This window comes from Pieris rapae, chromosome 22 (genome assembly GCF_905147795.1).
Source record: "Pieris rapae chromosome 22, ilPieRapa1.1, whole genome shotgun sequence".
Lineage (NCBI taxonomy): Eukaryota > Metazoa > Arthropoda > Insecta > Lepidoptera > Pieridae > Pieris > Pieris rapae.
Window position 1 is genome coordinate 303,447 of NC_059530.1, and position 16,187 is coordinate 319,633.

At 32.2% G+C, this 16,187-nt stretch overlaps 1 protein-coding gene across 1 annotated transcript; it reads right to left on the minus strand.

Annotated features, from left to right (window-relative positions):
• Positions 1 to 1,583: 1,583 nt before the first annotated feature.
• On the minus strand, positions 1,584 to 8,618 carry LOC111001485. Its single transcript, XM_022271407.2, has 7 exons — positions 8,568 to 8,618; positions 7,739 to 7,909; positions 6,690 to 6,834; positions 5,068 to 5,252; positions 4,280 to 4,408; positions 3,700 to 3,863; positions 1,584 to 2,590 (listed from the first exon to the last, which is right to left on the minus strand). Exons 2-7 carry the CDS (start codon positions 7,900 to 7,902, stop codon positions 2,127 to 2,129), a joined length of 1,251 nt encoding a protein of 416 aa, XP_022127099.2. The 5' UTR covers positions 7,903 to 7,909; positions 8,568 to 8,618; the 3' UTR covers positions 1,584 to 2,126.
• Positions 8,619 to 16,187: the final 7,569 nt, after the last annotated feature.

A 16,187-nucleotide genomic window follows, 5' to 3' on the forward strand; every position in this document is an offset into this window, starting at 1 on the left:
ATAAAAACCAAATACATTACATACACATTACATACATACATACATATGTGTCTATCAAAATTCCTAACGATACAAATTTATCACATTCTTGGAATCCTAAAACTGAAATATTATCAGTTTCCAATAATATACATACTCTAACCGCCTGTTTTGAACTCAGTTAAAATATAAGTCTCATTAATTGAAAATAAAGTCCACATTTAAGAAGAATCATATTTAGATAATTTAATCATGTCTTCAGACAAATAATCTTCCGTTTCCTCGTCATTTACGCTTATTATGTTAATATCTGTTAAGAATTATTCTAGCTAGTGTAAGTTTGTGTTTGCAAAGAATTTGAGACAACCCAAAATAGCCTTAACACATTTGAGTTCAAAATTTTGTGTATTGAAATATGTTTGCTTGTATACATTTTCTTTAACGCAGACAAACAAAATATGTGTTTAGTTCTGACAATGGACGAAAGAAAATAAAACAGTTTTAATATTTTAAAATAGAAACAAAGTAATCATTTCGAAATCCTGTTCTGATGTTGGTTGAAAGGAAAATCTATGAATAAGAGTTGTCTCAAATGATTTGCAAACAATTGTAGTTGAATTTATGAATTAAAAGGATCTTCTGATTGTTTCGGTTGTAAATATCGTTTTATTAACATTGGTCTTATGGCGAAAATATTTCAGAACATATAATAAATTTAAATAGCTAATAGTGTCGCAAGCGTATATGATCCAGTGTTAAACTGTTCTTTCCTCTTCAGCTATATCTTCGCTGGTTTCAGATTAAACTTTCGGAGCAGATATGCTTAACTACGCCACTGTTTTTTCCATAAGATCGATTTTCGTTCGTGTCATTTGTCTCTCCCAAAGTATCAAAATTTTAAATTAAGTAATATATTATTTTTAGTTATTTTATTGAATAGATTTTAACTGTGTATAGATTTCAAATAAATTATGGAAAAATATGATTTTTTTATTTATTTTTATTTATATGGGTTGTTATTCAATAAAGGTCTATTACTTGACTTAAGGATACTATCGAAATCGCTTTTACTATTACAAGTGGAAGGATCTGGTACTGAGGAGCGTCTGTACTGAACTTCGTTCAAAATGTTTGGGTGTGTTGCCCAGTCTTGAGATTGATCGGCCAAAAACTACAGCTTGTCATTTATATATATATATATATATAGGTAATGTACACTTATGAGAGTCAAAAAAAGAAATATACATTTTATGATTCTAATTTTACATTTACTGCCAATTCTCAAATCAAGGGCGTAGAACGGAAGAGAAGAACTGAATAAACTCTCCGCCACTCTTTAATCGCCAAGTTTTTTCTTTTACACTACATTTGTAAGGAGCTGCAACCATTACACCATGTTCCATATGACTTGATTAATAAAATAAAATAAATTAATAGATTGTCATAGAATGAAGAAGACTACAGGTTATTTATTAAATGAAACGCAATATGTAGATTTCCAAACGAATCTTGTAGTAAAACAGACATTTCCATAATATATTTACATTAAGCACAGCACAAATAACTTTAATACAATAAATAAAACATAATTAATTACATCCTAGTGAGAAAAATACGAGTAATACATAACGTTGAAACCAAATACATGTATTTAAAGGACAGATATTTCATTAACAAACTGTTGGAAGTGAATGAAAACATTTCGAATGAAATTTATTTTCAGAGTAAGTCGTTTGCTGTTTTTTGTCAGGACAATATACGAGAATTTGGTACGATGGTAGTGTATGCGCCTGATTCTAAAAATTGTGCAATCTTACCCGCCTATGATGTGAATAAAATTGATCTGGATTTATTTATCTAAATTTATGATAAATTAGAACTGCTGGTATTTTATAAGTGTGTAAGTAATTGCTCGAACATCGGAATACCTGACCACGAAGACATATCCACATAATGTTGGAACTAACATTAAGTCGCGTCGGTCATCAAATTTAACAGGTGGCAAGCGATTGAAATAGCCATCTCAGAATATCTCTCTCTATTTGTGTTTAATTGACAAGATATGATAAGAATGGTAATTGACAAATGGGTATAGTAATATTAAAAAAATATCCTCAGAGATTGTTTCTTCAGCTTTACATTTTAAGTTAATTTGTCTCTTTGACTTCCTCATTTTTCGTCTCCTGACTTTCTTCCGGAGTTTCACTTATCACCTTTTCTTCGAGTGATGATTTTGACAATTGACGAAGAATTTTTTCAAAAATCTTCGGCGCACTCTTGGTGTTCGGCAGCGAAATGTCGGTCTGTGTCGGCACAGACTCCCATGTCTTCTCTTCTTTCACTTCTAGAGGTAGCACTGTCTCCTTCAGATTTAACGACATTGATTTCTTCTTTAAATCTTTTTCAAGATCTATGATAGGTTCAGGAAATGCTTTTTGACTTTCTTTGGATTGCCTTTCTATCGCTTTTGTGAGGACATTCCCTAAAATGTGTGTACATTTAATGATATTTTGCGTTTCACGTGGGGTAAGGTGTAATCCTTCGTTGCGAATTATGTAATTTATGTTGGTTATGTCGTCAGGTGAGCGTTTTAAGCCTTCATTCGAGAGATCTGAAAAATAAACCCAAAACAAACATATGATATGTTAAGAAGCAGTATTGCAGTATTGGCCCAGTGGCTTCTAAGTGCTACTCAACCCTGGGGTCTGGGGTCGTAGGTTCGGCTGTACATCAATGGGCTTTCTATCAATGTGCGCATTTAACATGGGCTCGAATAGTGAAGAAACTGCTTGCCTTAAACACAAAATGTCGACGGCGCGTGTCAGGCACAAGAGGCTGATCTACTTGCCTATTAGATTGAGAAATGATCAAGTAACAGATACAGAAATCTGAGGCCTAGACCTAAAAGATATATATACATAGCACTATTGGTAAGTATGGTCTAAATCACGTAAGCATACACATACACTCCCAAAAAAAACTAGTTAAATTATAGACCACAAATTTACATCCAAGCTATTTTGATAAGTAATTCAGTTGACCCTGATAAATACATTTCTATATTTATTTGCCAGGAGCCGCACTATTAATAAGGAACATAATTTAAGTAGCAATTGGTCTGTTTCATAAATATGTAATATGAAATTTTTAAAGAAATCATCTGTGACGTAGCTGTTTAACTGCATGTTTCTATATTTGTAAATATGTGAGCACCATGTATCTACATAAGAATATATAAATATATCTGCTGCATTGTTTTTTACAACTAAATGCGCCTATTTTATTTTAGTGTATCAGTTATTTATTTATATTATTATCAAATCAATACGTATACGAAATACTGTAATAACTATTTAACTAAGTCTCTTTTCCCATTCTTAAATAAAAGTTCTTATGGAACTTGTGCAAGGGATACTAGTCATTACCTTTAAACATTCTAACTTTTAATTTTGACTTTCATAAATGCCTTTTTAATAGGCCTAAGTGAATAAATTATTTGATTTAGAAAAATCGTGTTTTCTTTATTTTGATGTAGTCTTACATTCTTGAAAATCATTTGAATTGCTATTCTTGAAACAATTTAAAAGTTGTGTGTGTACACAACACAAGGTAATGTAGCACAAAATGTACGAAAAATGCGGAGGCATTTGCATAATATACTTTATATTAGTGTAAAGCGTTATCCCAAATTCAATATCACCAAGCAACAATTTTACTTACCAAAATCCGTGAGTTCAAAGTCCTCAGTACGGTACGGTGTGGGACATTGGTCATAATATCGGCTTATAGGAACCCTGGCTAAAGAGTTATTGTAATTAGCCCAAAAATTGCTCCATTCTCCAGTTGGCTTGGGATCAGATTCCTGCCACGTACTAACGCAACAGCTGTCAACAATATTATGAACAAAGAAGATAAATAACGTAATTAAAAGGGTAGATTAATATATCATTTACATTGCGATTTAAGAGTCAGGTTGATTGGGCCAGCTCTTTAACTAAATGAAAATTTCGTATACCCTAACATCTGGGTATCTAACGCAAGGCATCATATAATCCCATTGGTTCCTCTCAAAAGAAGAGGTTTTGGCCATAACTCACCAATATCCAGATTGAACAGCCTGATAAACAAATCTATACATGGTTAATTTTACACTATGATATCAATTTTCGTTTAGTTTATAGAAACTTCACACTAAACTATTAAATAAAAGAAATTATAGAATTTGTTTTGTTTAATTTTTTTAAATGCTTGTCACATTAAACTTGCTTAAGTCATAAAAATTGCCATTTTCCCTCCTCACCTGTCCAGCAGATCCTGACTTCTTGAAGACATTAACGTGTCCGGTGGGAACCCATGCACGCTGTCAGTGGATGATGGAGCAGAGCCAGGTGATGCTGATGAGCATTCCATTTCTGTGCTCATTGTATGTCTATAAACATCACTATATAAAGATATAAGATTTTCATGTTAAACCCGCATTTTTTTCGGTATTCTTTTTTTCATTCTTAAACAAGATTACAACTCTGTGACTGTTGCATTTATAATTAAGTAATGTCATAAGGAATATAACTTATAAGATATCCCAGAGATGGCAGAGTGGAATAAAGACTCTTAATATTATTATTGTTAGGTCAAAGGCCTAATAAAATCAACTGTGCATCTCGAACCGAAATATCTCTTGTTTCAAATCGGACCCATGATGGAATTGGGATACAAGCGGCTCTATCTATATATTACTATATTTTGGGCCAAACACTGCTCTGATCAGTGTTAGCCTAGTAGCTTCAGCGTGCGGGGCTCATTCTTGAGATCGTTGGTTCGATCCTCGGCTGTGTACCAACGGAATTTATTTCTGTGTGCTTATTTAACATTCGCTGGAACGGTGAAGGAAAACAACGTGAGGAAACCGACTTGCCTAAGACCTAAAAAGTCGACGTGTGTCAGGCACTGGAGGCTGATCACCTACTTGCCTATTAGATTAACAAAAGATCATGAAACAGATACAGAAACCTAGAAAGGTTTTAGCTCACTTATGTTTTTTTTATATTTCTGGCCTAATCACTCTGGTGAACCCCATTTAATACGCACCTGTAAGCACCAAGACTGGATTTGCTGTCCCGACTGAACGAGCTCTCCTTGCTCCGAGATTCAAGTGATTTGTTGTGCTTGTCTGTCAGCACACTCTGAATAAGCCGCCTGTGCACCTTCTTAGGTGTTGATGTTGTAAATTTTTTCACACCATATTTTGAATTGGTATCCTCGAAATCTGACACCTAAGGGGAGAAAGAAGAAAATATTTTTAAATTTCATTACATTTTCGTTGGTTTGTGAATTTAGATATCTGTTCGATTTTATTTTAATAATATTTGATAAGAGTGTTCTAAAATTTTTTCACTCGGCCGATTGTCACATTTTTTGTTAGTCACGCTCGAGTTTTACTTGCGAAATGTTAGGCACATTTTTATTTACATTTATACGTTTTTGTTATTATTTACGTCCTCAATTCATAAGATTGTGCATCGATGGCTGCCAAATCGTTCTTTGTTGTGCAATATGATGTGTTTTAAAACAGTCTGCCAAGTTTCCGTAACCTTGTTTATTTATCATGCTCTTAATGAGGTTTAAGTTTTCATTTAGTTTAGGTTATGACCTTTAATTTTATTTAGTTTTTTATCTGTTTAGTTTTATTTAATATGAACTTTTGTATTGTATTTGTTTGTTTTATTTTCTCCTTTGATAGATTACTTATGTTCTGATATAATAAATATGTAAGTGTATGTCTATTAAATTTTTGATATCATATTTAGTCTATCAAAGATGAATTTAATATCCTTATAATATAAATACATAATTACGTATAACTTTCGTTTATTAAAATCTAAACATAACAATCAAATTTACAGTATTTACTATAACCTACATAGTAAAAAAAAAATTAATGAAAAAAAAATTAGAACCAAAATTAAAAAGTTTGGTCCCTAGTATTTCTGCTGCTGATTTCTGCTGTTGAGCTATCGTTAAAAGTTTACCGGTACTATCTACCAGACGCCAACTGAAATCATTTATTAACGCCTGTGCATTGGAACCCAAAGGCCTAAGAGTGTCTATTCCAAAGGGAACAAAACCGAAGTTGAAGGAGCTTCTTCATACTTCCTTCTTGAGCCGCTTATAACATACGTTTTAATATGCACTAGTCAGAAACTACTATAATAACTGAAGTCATATAAAAATTTGAATGTGATAATAAAACCAATAAGTATGTTTAAACAATTTGTTTTTACTCAATATCTTTCTGTCATATAATTTATTTTTAAAAGAAAATTTAATTTTAAGGCTTTACTTTCGAAGCGTTTGTGGAGAAATATTTTTCAAAATTAATTAGTCATAAATTGAAACGGCAAATTAGAATTATAAATGTCTTCGATAAGATACAGGACAATTTTAGCTTTCACCTTTCAAATAATGCATATTAAACGATAATATAAATACGAATAGAAATTGTTTTAAGATTAGATTATCTTTTTCGAAAGTATATTCAAATTAAATTGTTTTGCCACATAAACAAACGCTTAAAATTTTTTCATTAATTATTTAAAAGCAAGTAAGTGAACTGTAGGTACTTATGTGATCAGCCATTATCCTCACGATCTCTACTTAGCAGTTAAACATTGAACTAACAACTGTTATTAATAAAATTATAAATAAGATACCTGAGATAAATCCAAAGACATATCATCATCCAACGATGCGTCACGACTTTTAGTTTGAATTCTCTTTGGCGAATCGATTTTCTTTCTCAACGAATCAGCTGACTGTCGCCGCAAACCACCAGGAAGGGATTGAGCTCTGTCACTTCTAAACAAAGGTAATATTAACATTATTACTCAGTAGTAACTTTTGAAATAGAAAAGATTTCCATTAAGTATATTATCATCTGAAGTTAAGTGATAACGTGGCCCATGGATACTCTCAATGCCGGAGTGCTCGCTAGTGCGTTGCCGGGTTTTAAAGAATTGATGAGCTCTTTTCTCAAACTCAAATGTTTATTGCATTCCATATGTTATTATTTTATACGTGACATGTTATAATTTATTACTATAAGGACCTTGGTTAAGCACAGCAATGTTGTGGAAGGGCATGCTCCACCATAGTTAATACAATTCTATTCTTAGAAGATACATTATTTCGTATTCTGCTTTCGTCCAGAGATAAAGCTCAATTGCAAGTTATAATCCAAACAACTCCTCTGAAAACTCTCCTATGTAAATGCGTTAGAAGATTCAGAGTTTTGTAAATGTTAATTCCCGGCGAGAGTTGAGATAATAAGATTATGATGATGATGCCAAGATTTGTTTTTCCCATACTGACTATAGTTAATTATTTCTTATTTCTATTTTTATAAACAATAATGTAAAATGTGGAGTTGCAATATTTGTAGATATGTGAGCACCATGTATCTACATAAAAATCTGCTGCATTGTAAAACGATTTGAGTGTTATTTTTACTAATATGTACACAATGTATACAAAATATTGTAATAACTATTTTAAAAGAGTATTCTGGCCCAATTTTATAATATAAAACCTTTTGGAAGGGATTAGTAATTTTTAACATGTAATTTAGACTTTCAAAAGTGTTTTTTATTAGGCCTAATTGAAATGAATGATTAGACATTTGACATTTACTTTGTGTGCGTTACTAAACTTGTTACGACATTAAGTTTGAATTTCGTGAGTCTTTTTTTTAAATTTTACTTACTTTTTTAATATCTGCTTTCCCGTAACGACAAAGTCAAACTTTTGAGTTTTCTTTGGTGTTGAGTTTGTTGAATGCACTGTTTTGTCGACACTACTACGACGAGACAGGCTAACCGAGTTACGCCGTGACGACGGTCGACTCTTCTCTTCTTCTTCTTTATTCATTCTTAATCTATAAGAACAAATTTATTAACAAGCTCCTGGCATATATGAGTCGAATGCTGACGTAATAACTGGTTTTGAGAGGTAAGCACTTGCTCTGAAGAGATTACTCTTGTGAGTTGTGTGTTGCGACTGATTTGTGAGGAAGTTTCATGGAACTTTTTAGTGCTGCACCTTCTTTCTTTTTTTTCGTTCTCATGATATTACACGAGTATTTTTCTAACATTTTTTTTAAGTATTTTAACATGTGTGATATTTGAGAGCAAAAATAAAATAAAGATTTGATACACGGAACCGTCTGCCCAGTTCCTCATTTTACTGTTATAATTTAGGGACTTGAAAATTAATGGTGCTGAGAAATATGGTTACAAATACCAAAATAAGTTCTAATTTGAAACCTCTAAGTTGAGTTTAATTTTTTTTTTAATTGTACAGTATTTAATAATAATTAAAGATATATTTATTAAATCATATAGTGTGAATATAGTAAATATATGCGGAATAAAAAATTGCTGGTACATTATCGGCCTTTTTTCGTATCAAAAATAGTGTCTACGGCAAAAAATAAAAAAGGAATCTATAAAAGGACTTTCCACATTAGTTCTGTTCGTACAGAGATTACTCCCAACAAACTCAGTAACATGTCTTTGTATAGCCTAAATACTTACATTTCACTATTATTGACACCAATATTCGATCATGGTTTGTTTAAAACTGAGTATTATACATGTTAGAGCCTATATCATGCTTGAATAAACATTATGGTACACATTGCTTGGCGACGCGGACGAGTTCGCGATTTTATTAGCTTAGGCTTAGGTTTGGTTTTAATCATTTTGAGGATTTTTAAATGTATTTATATTGAAAAGACATACAAACGAAACACACACACACAACATACATGCGTACAAATATGCACTATATTTACAGGGAAATATTACAATGATAAAAGAGAATGGAAATTATACAATAACAATAAAATATATTAAGAAATCAAATATGCAATTTGAATATTTCATATATTTCTTCTTTGCCATTGTTATTGGTGACGGAACAATGGCGGCGACATCTTACATGTAGACTCACAAAATGGATCAGCCTCGCAAAAGCGCCGTTTACTGCAGATATGTGTAGAGTACCTCAAAATCCGAACGTAAAGAGACTCTTTCTTGTGTTTCTCTTCAAGAAACACAGCAATGTCTATATTGTATGTAACAAAATAGTATACGAATACGACACATATTTGTGCAACCTTTTTATTAATTTATTTTTGTCAAGCCTTTATTGCTGACAACCAATATAATATTTTACCACTTTTTAAGTTACGTCAAAAAAACTTAATTCTAATACTTGACCCGTTTTATGTAATCAGCGTGTCCTGTGACACATGGGCCACTTGTTTCCATTATTTTATGATGTTAGTTCTTCTCGTCTTGTGCCTCTTATTCTCTTTATATCATCTACCCATGTCTTACTCTGTTATCCTCGTTTCCTTTTTCTATCGCGTGGTTGCCGTTCTGTAATTATTTTTGTCCATTCCAACCTGCTATCTCTCGCCATGTGCCCGGTCAACTTTAACTTGGTAAAATCACGTGACTAAAAAAACAGATTTCTAAAACTTGACTAGGTTTAGAAATACAGTTTATACGGTCTATACCAACAGCCGTAAGAACTCTACAGTTATCCATGGGCAGCCTTTAACATTATATTTTAAGCATATGCCCTGCCCGTTTGCTGAAGGTCCTATGAAAAATACATGTCCTATATTTGTTTGATGTCCATCTGTATAATAAAAATGTTACCCGCTCAGCGAATGAACTCGCTTACTAACGTGACAGTTTCCTTAATAAAGGATCGTATGGGTGTTCAATGGTGCATGTACCCGGTGAGGCGGACATGTGTGACCTACTTGTTGGGGTCTGGACTCTGATAAGATTTTATTTATTCACAGGTCACAGCTTTGAAAGACTCAATCCGACCTCCGAAGATACATAAGTTTCTTTAAAAAGCAAATTTACACAAAAGGACAAATAGAAAAGTTATAAAAATTGTCATTGCTGGCAGTCAATATAAATTTATAAACAATTATAAATAAATGATATATTGACCTTCACTGTGCCCATAAACATGAATGATGTGTGGAGGATGATGCTGTACTGTTTCTCTAGCCTAAATTGATAATCCTCGAGCAGTTTAACCATTGACTGGACCGAAGGCCTCAGTTCCTTCGACTGATGGGCAGGACGAACGCTCCCTGGATTCCCCGTGGATAATTTCGGTAGACTTGTATGTATCTTTATTCGGAATAACTAAGTTTGCACTGTTTTTGGTTTTATTTTTGGTATGACGTTATCGCAGTGAAAGCCCATATTTTGTTTATTAGTTTTAACATACAATCATGCGAAAGAAAAACGAAATATCGGTAAAACTTTTGTAATAATATGTACCAACGATTTCCCTATATGAATAAAATGCATTTACCACGTAAAATCGTCATTAATATTAATTTCCCTGCCACATTACTGATCATTTAGTTTTTTAAATTCTGATGCGACGTTACAACAGGTATTCGAGCAAAATGCTCAACGACGAAGACACTGATCTTCTTTCATTATTATTTTCCAGGTCGTAATTACGCTTTTCTTTTCTTTGGGACACTACCAATAATTCAATCTTGATTGAAATAGTTTCAATAGTTTGTGTTGTAAGGACGGCAACGCTTACGTATGTACGTCAATTTGTATGTTTGCCAGAATTTTGAGGCCCAAATAAAAAGAACCTTCTATCTAAAACCAGTCGTCAATTTTTGGACCCAGATCGTATACTTCACGCTTGCGTGTGTTCACAATGGGTTCTAGGTCTAACAACAGTAACAGTCAGCAGTCCAGCAGTCAGATCAGTCTTGAGCCCCGTAGATCCCGTCTCGCTTTCCAGGTCATCCAACTTGGATGGCATGCGTGTGACTTATTGCTATATTTCAAATGTTCTAAGATTTTCATCCCCACTCCTGTGCGTTGCCAAATCCCTTTTAGAACAACCAGGAAACACAATTCTATTGTATTTATTTCATAATGCATTTTAGAATATGTCTCGCCCAAAGCGGAAAACACAAATCACAAATACCGTAATTATGCAAGTGAAAATTAAATATTTATTTTTGTATAGTTATGTGATGGTAATACGCCCCCAAATTACCATATTACGTGATCAGAAAGTTGTTGTGTGATGTGCGAAATGCCAAATTTGTACAACCTACAATCCGGGCAAGATTTGTTTTACGATATTGTTTGTAAAGGCATGTTGCGTCACACAAAATTACAATATTCAATGTTTGTAGGCGTCATGCTTTTTTTGTTTTTATAGAAAGGGGGAAAAGGCTCACCTGAAGTATCACTTCAGCCATGGACTCTAAAAGCCAGAGTACTTTGCCTTTTAAGAACTGGTACGCTCTTTTTTGAAGGGCTAAGTCAAATGGGTTCGGAATTACTTCATTGGGCACCGATTCCACCAGCTGATACTCAAATCAATAATTATGTAAACATTTTAAAAGTAAAACGTACTTTTAAATCATGGAGTCAACTGCAATATTCTAGACTAAAAAACAAGACTATTAAAGATTTTATTATTTCATTTAAACCGCTAGTTTCTCACGTTTGTTATTCGACATGAATATTTATGAGATATTAATAGTTAACACCTTAAAAATCTCAAAAGAACATTAGTACTACTTATAACTAAAATCAAGTAAAATCTAAACATAAAATATATATACGTACAATAAAATCAACAAAAATCTAAACCAAGGGTTAATTGAGTCACAATTAAAGTATATAAGTAGTAGCTAATTACGAAACAAGAAAAATGAAGATATATTATAATATTTTACGTATACTAAAATTGTTTCACCGCGATTCTAAATCAGGCCCTTTGCTGACATGTACAATCTATCCACTTGAGCAACGAAGTAGCGTGTAGGTAAATATCATTTTAATGTCAACCGTGTAAATTACTGAGCCAATATACGTAAAACTTTCACTCTCAAGGCCATAGGGCGGCTTTCACTTTGAGATGAGTAGGGTGAGTATCTTGGTGAGGTCAAGTGGACAACCTTTTAGGTTTATGGACATTTAATTGACTTTATTTATTAATTTAACCCAATTTTTATAAGAATAGAATATGTCTAATAAAACTACGAACTACTAGATGCTTTGTTCTCTTGTACTATTTCATCCATATACCACTTAACACTGACATGCAGGCTGGTTACACTAAATAAAATTAACTAAATTTCATTTGTGTATAAAAGTTTTTTAAAGGTCAATGAAATGAAATAGTTTATTTGCTAAGATGAATTTTTGCTTTTATTCCAGAAGAGATGAATAATCAAAAGAGCACTTGTTATTACTATATTGTTACATTTAAAGTTTAGAAAATAATTTGACATATTTCTTAATTTTTTTTCTTTTATAAAATATTTCGATTGGCGTAAGTTTCGTTAGTTTCCAAGATATAATAGAATCATCTGGCAGCATGGACACACTACTATTACATAAGCACATTCCTAACTTATGAGCTCGTTAAATTCTCTCATCTTTGACAAAAATCAAGAATTCTTCTAAAATTCTTTGTTATCTGTGTTGACAAAGATCTTTTCTTTTCTCGAAATTATGTAATCGAGAGTTCTTGTACCACTCAATTGATAAATGAAAATGATTGAAGAATCAATATGACGTGTTTTTTTTGGTTTCATATGTGCAAACAAATGTGTATTTTTTCTGGTATTAAATTTAATTACAACTTTTTTGATTACGGAAAATAAAATACATAGGCAACAGATTGATTAGGAATTGATTTAATCACTATTATTTTATATAATAGAATAAATACCTGTTAGCCTTATGTGCTAAACAGTGGTAAATTAAACATAGAACATAAGAACAATGAACCATTCCCTAGAAGGACTGTCAGTAGTGTTATTGAACACTTTCTTATGTTAAAATCCTTTTTAGTAAATTAGGTAATACTTAAATTACTAATTATGTAAGTTTGGCTAGATCGTATTCTATATCTTAGTATTAAAAATTCATCTTATTTGTAATATCAATAATCAATATATTACATATGTGTACCAAATCATATGTGTAGCACACACCTCGCCAGTTTCAGTGATCATCAAAAACACATATTTGTTAAAACGTGTTCTTTGAAAGTTGACAAATACTTTCCCTCAGTGACATCATTCAATATTTAAATAATTAATATCCATATAACATTTTGTGGAAAATCATGTGCGCCTTTATTAAAGTATTTTTCATCTATGTATTAACAAAAATAATAAAACCCTATACCAAGGTTTTTAAATAATTGATACCACTATAAATTCAACTTTTGTTATAGTGTCACTTGTTTAATATTAGTTTCAGAAAAATCTCCATTACCTTGTCAAGATATTTTAAACCATAATTTCTTGACTGGGATAGGCCGCTAATCTATCGTCCAAACCCAATAACCTATCTCAATCCATTTTTGGCCATCTAAGACCGAAATCTTAATCCAAATATTTATATAAGTAAGCCAATAACCAATCGACGGATTGAAATAGCGATCTGTCTATACAAGCTATTCATTGGATCGTTGCCTCTATGTATGTGGATATGGATAGACCTTTGTATGAAAAATTAGATGCATTCTATCAGTCACCAAAAATGGATTGTGGTCGAAGGGGTTGGGTTATTGGGATGAAGAGCTTCGTTTTGAGTTTGAGAGTGGCAGAATGTGGAATTAAATTTCAATTAACAGTCAACAGGCTAGGCAAGTAATGAAACGTCAACGATCCAAGTCATTTGCCTAGCTGTTTAATCAACTGGCTAAACATCTAGCTGCTAGCTAGCTAGCTAACTTTCAAGCTGTTAATTAAACAGCTAATAAAGCAAATTGGCTGTGACATATATAAAAAACTATACTTATATTACTTACATTACATTTTTTAGATTAATACTAGTCTATTATGTATTAATTGACGCTTTATATAATTTGTTTGCTGTCGTTTAAATTTAAATTTTAAATATTTATTTTTTTGTTAGAACATTTTGGATTATAAGAAATAGGATAAAAGAAATTAACAAACTCTAAATGTTGTTTCTTAAAATACATATGTCAGCAACACATTTGAATTTCATCCCTCATATGTTGTCACATGTCAGACTATGTTATGTTTACTCACATGTTAGAAAAAAAACTATGACGCAATCACTAAGATGTTCATTATATTTCAGTGAGCGCTTTCTTCAATTATGCAAATGGACACGCCTTTACATCCTGCTGACACACTTGTGTCTGTGTCATACTTTAAAATATTGTTTTTTCCTATTCTCATGGCTGAGGTAGTGTGTGTTTAGTATAATAAAAATCATTGTTGAGTGTTATTTCAAAACATACGCCTTCGTCAATATTCAATTTAAAAAAAAATCGCCTCTTCCGGTTTTTTACAGTTCTTGTACAAGAAATGCCAGTTAGCTATTTGTCACTAATTAATATACACACATAATACACTCCGCTAATGATAAAATTAAATGTATCATTTGTTAAAGATTCAAATTGAATCAATCGTTCATTTTTAATAGCTTTTTCCAAAACAGAATAAGTAAAAAATATACTTGGATTTCTCCCAGCTGAAAGTATACAAACGAAACAGTTTTGTAAATTACCGTGCCTGATATGCATGTCTAAACCTGGTCACTCGCTAGTAACAGGAAAGCAAACTATGAGTATGTCAAAATATTATCGATAGGAGTGTTCTAGATCGGAAATTAAAAGACAATGTATAAATAGAAGAAATAAAAGACATGATAAAATTTAGAATCGCTGTTACTTCTTGTAAAATATTGAAATGGAAATGGACATGGAAATGAGTGCTACATTATGATGAAGACAAAGATAAATGGACAAAAAAGCGACGGAATAGCTTCCTCGCTGTGACAAAAGAAAACGAGGAAGACAAATGAAAAGATGGGAAAATATATAAGTTAAGCTAGACACCGAGAAGAGTGGAAGCTCTTAAAGGAAACCTACGTCCGTATCTCCGACGTTCCACATCTGACCGTTTCTTCAGGCAATTTCTGCCGCGCACCACCAATATGTGAAACCAATGCAATGCACATAGTATTTCCGAACCAATTCGACTTAGGGTACTTCAGGCAAAAGAGCGTACCAATTTTCAAAAGGCCGGCAGCGCGCTTGCGAGTTGTCTGGCAGTTTGAGTGTCCATGGGTGGCGGTATCACTTAACATCAGGTGAGCCTATCTGGCTCCTGTAACATAAAATACTACTAGTACAAAAATAGAAATTAACAGGCTTGCCGATTAATTATTAGTGTTAATAGCACTTCACATTTCTATCTACTAGGATAATTATTTTACAACAATAAATTCTATTATTATTATATACATATTTATGCCAATATTTACTACACATTATATTACTCGTGTGTACTTCTCAACTCTAAAAAGTAATATGAATACCCCTGAAGGCATATAATACACCACCAAAGAAAGATTAAATTAGTACAGGTCGATCCCCTACACAAAAAGGATAATTTTCATTCATTAAAAAAAACGTTCAATTTTTTATTTTGACTTCGAAGATTCCTCTAAATTTTTCTGTTTACTTATCATCCAATAAAAACCAGTCGGGTCAAAAACGACGAAGTCAATTCCTTGATATCACGGGCGTAGTGAGAAAATTGAAATGCACAAAATGTAATACGTCGATTAGTGTCTGTGCACGTTAGTGAGTATTAAACAGTGGTAAGTGTAATAGTACACAAGGACAAATTGTCATCCCCTAAATACAGACTGTAAGTAGTGTTATTAAAGACTATTTCTGGGATATATATCTTTTTTGGTAAATAAGGTAAGTTTTAATTATTTATTAATTCGTTTTAAGTAAGATAAATCGTATTGTTAAATTTTATCTCAGTAAAGAGATTCAATAAAAAGATTCAAGAGTAATTTATTAAAAAAATGATAAATGACAGTTCTCCGTGGTCGGATATGTAATCAGGTTTAAAAATCGTCATAAAAATAGCAAATCTTGTCTCATTTTATCTGACCGTAACATATTAGTGGTAAAAACAATACAAGATATTCCAACATTTCCCATGACACCAGCGACCAATATTCAAATCGATAAGATAAATTAAGTTTCTAACAATAAATGATGTAACTGAATTGATATCGCGAATTGCAAAATGTCTTCGATAAGTTTTAAAAGCTCATTCCAACTTTTCA

Bases quoted from the DNA above. Each gene is read 5' to 3' on its own strand.
- LOC111001485 (XM_022271407.2), bottom strand. From the start codon at position 7,902: ATGAATAAAGAAGAAGAAGAGAAGAGTCGACCGTCGTCACGGCGTAAC. The intron at 4,409-5,067 runs GTGCGTATTAAA...TGATGTTTATAG, and splicing joins TCCAGTCTTGGTGCTTACAG to ACATACAATGAGCACAGAAA. The intron at 2,591-3,699 runs GTAAGTAAAATT...TTTATTTTTCAG, and splicing joins CTTTGAACTCACGGATTTTG to ATCTCTCGAATGAAGGCTTA.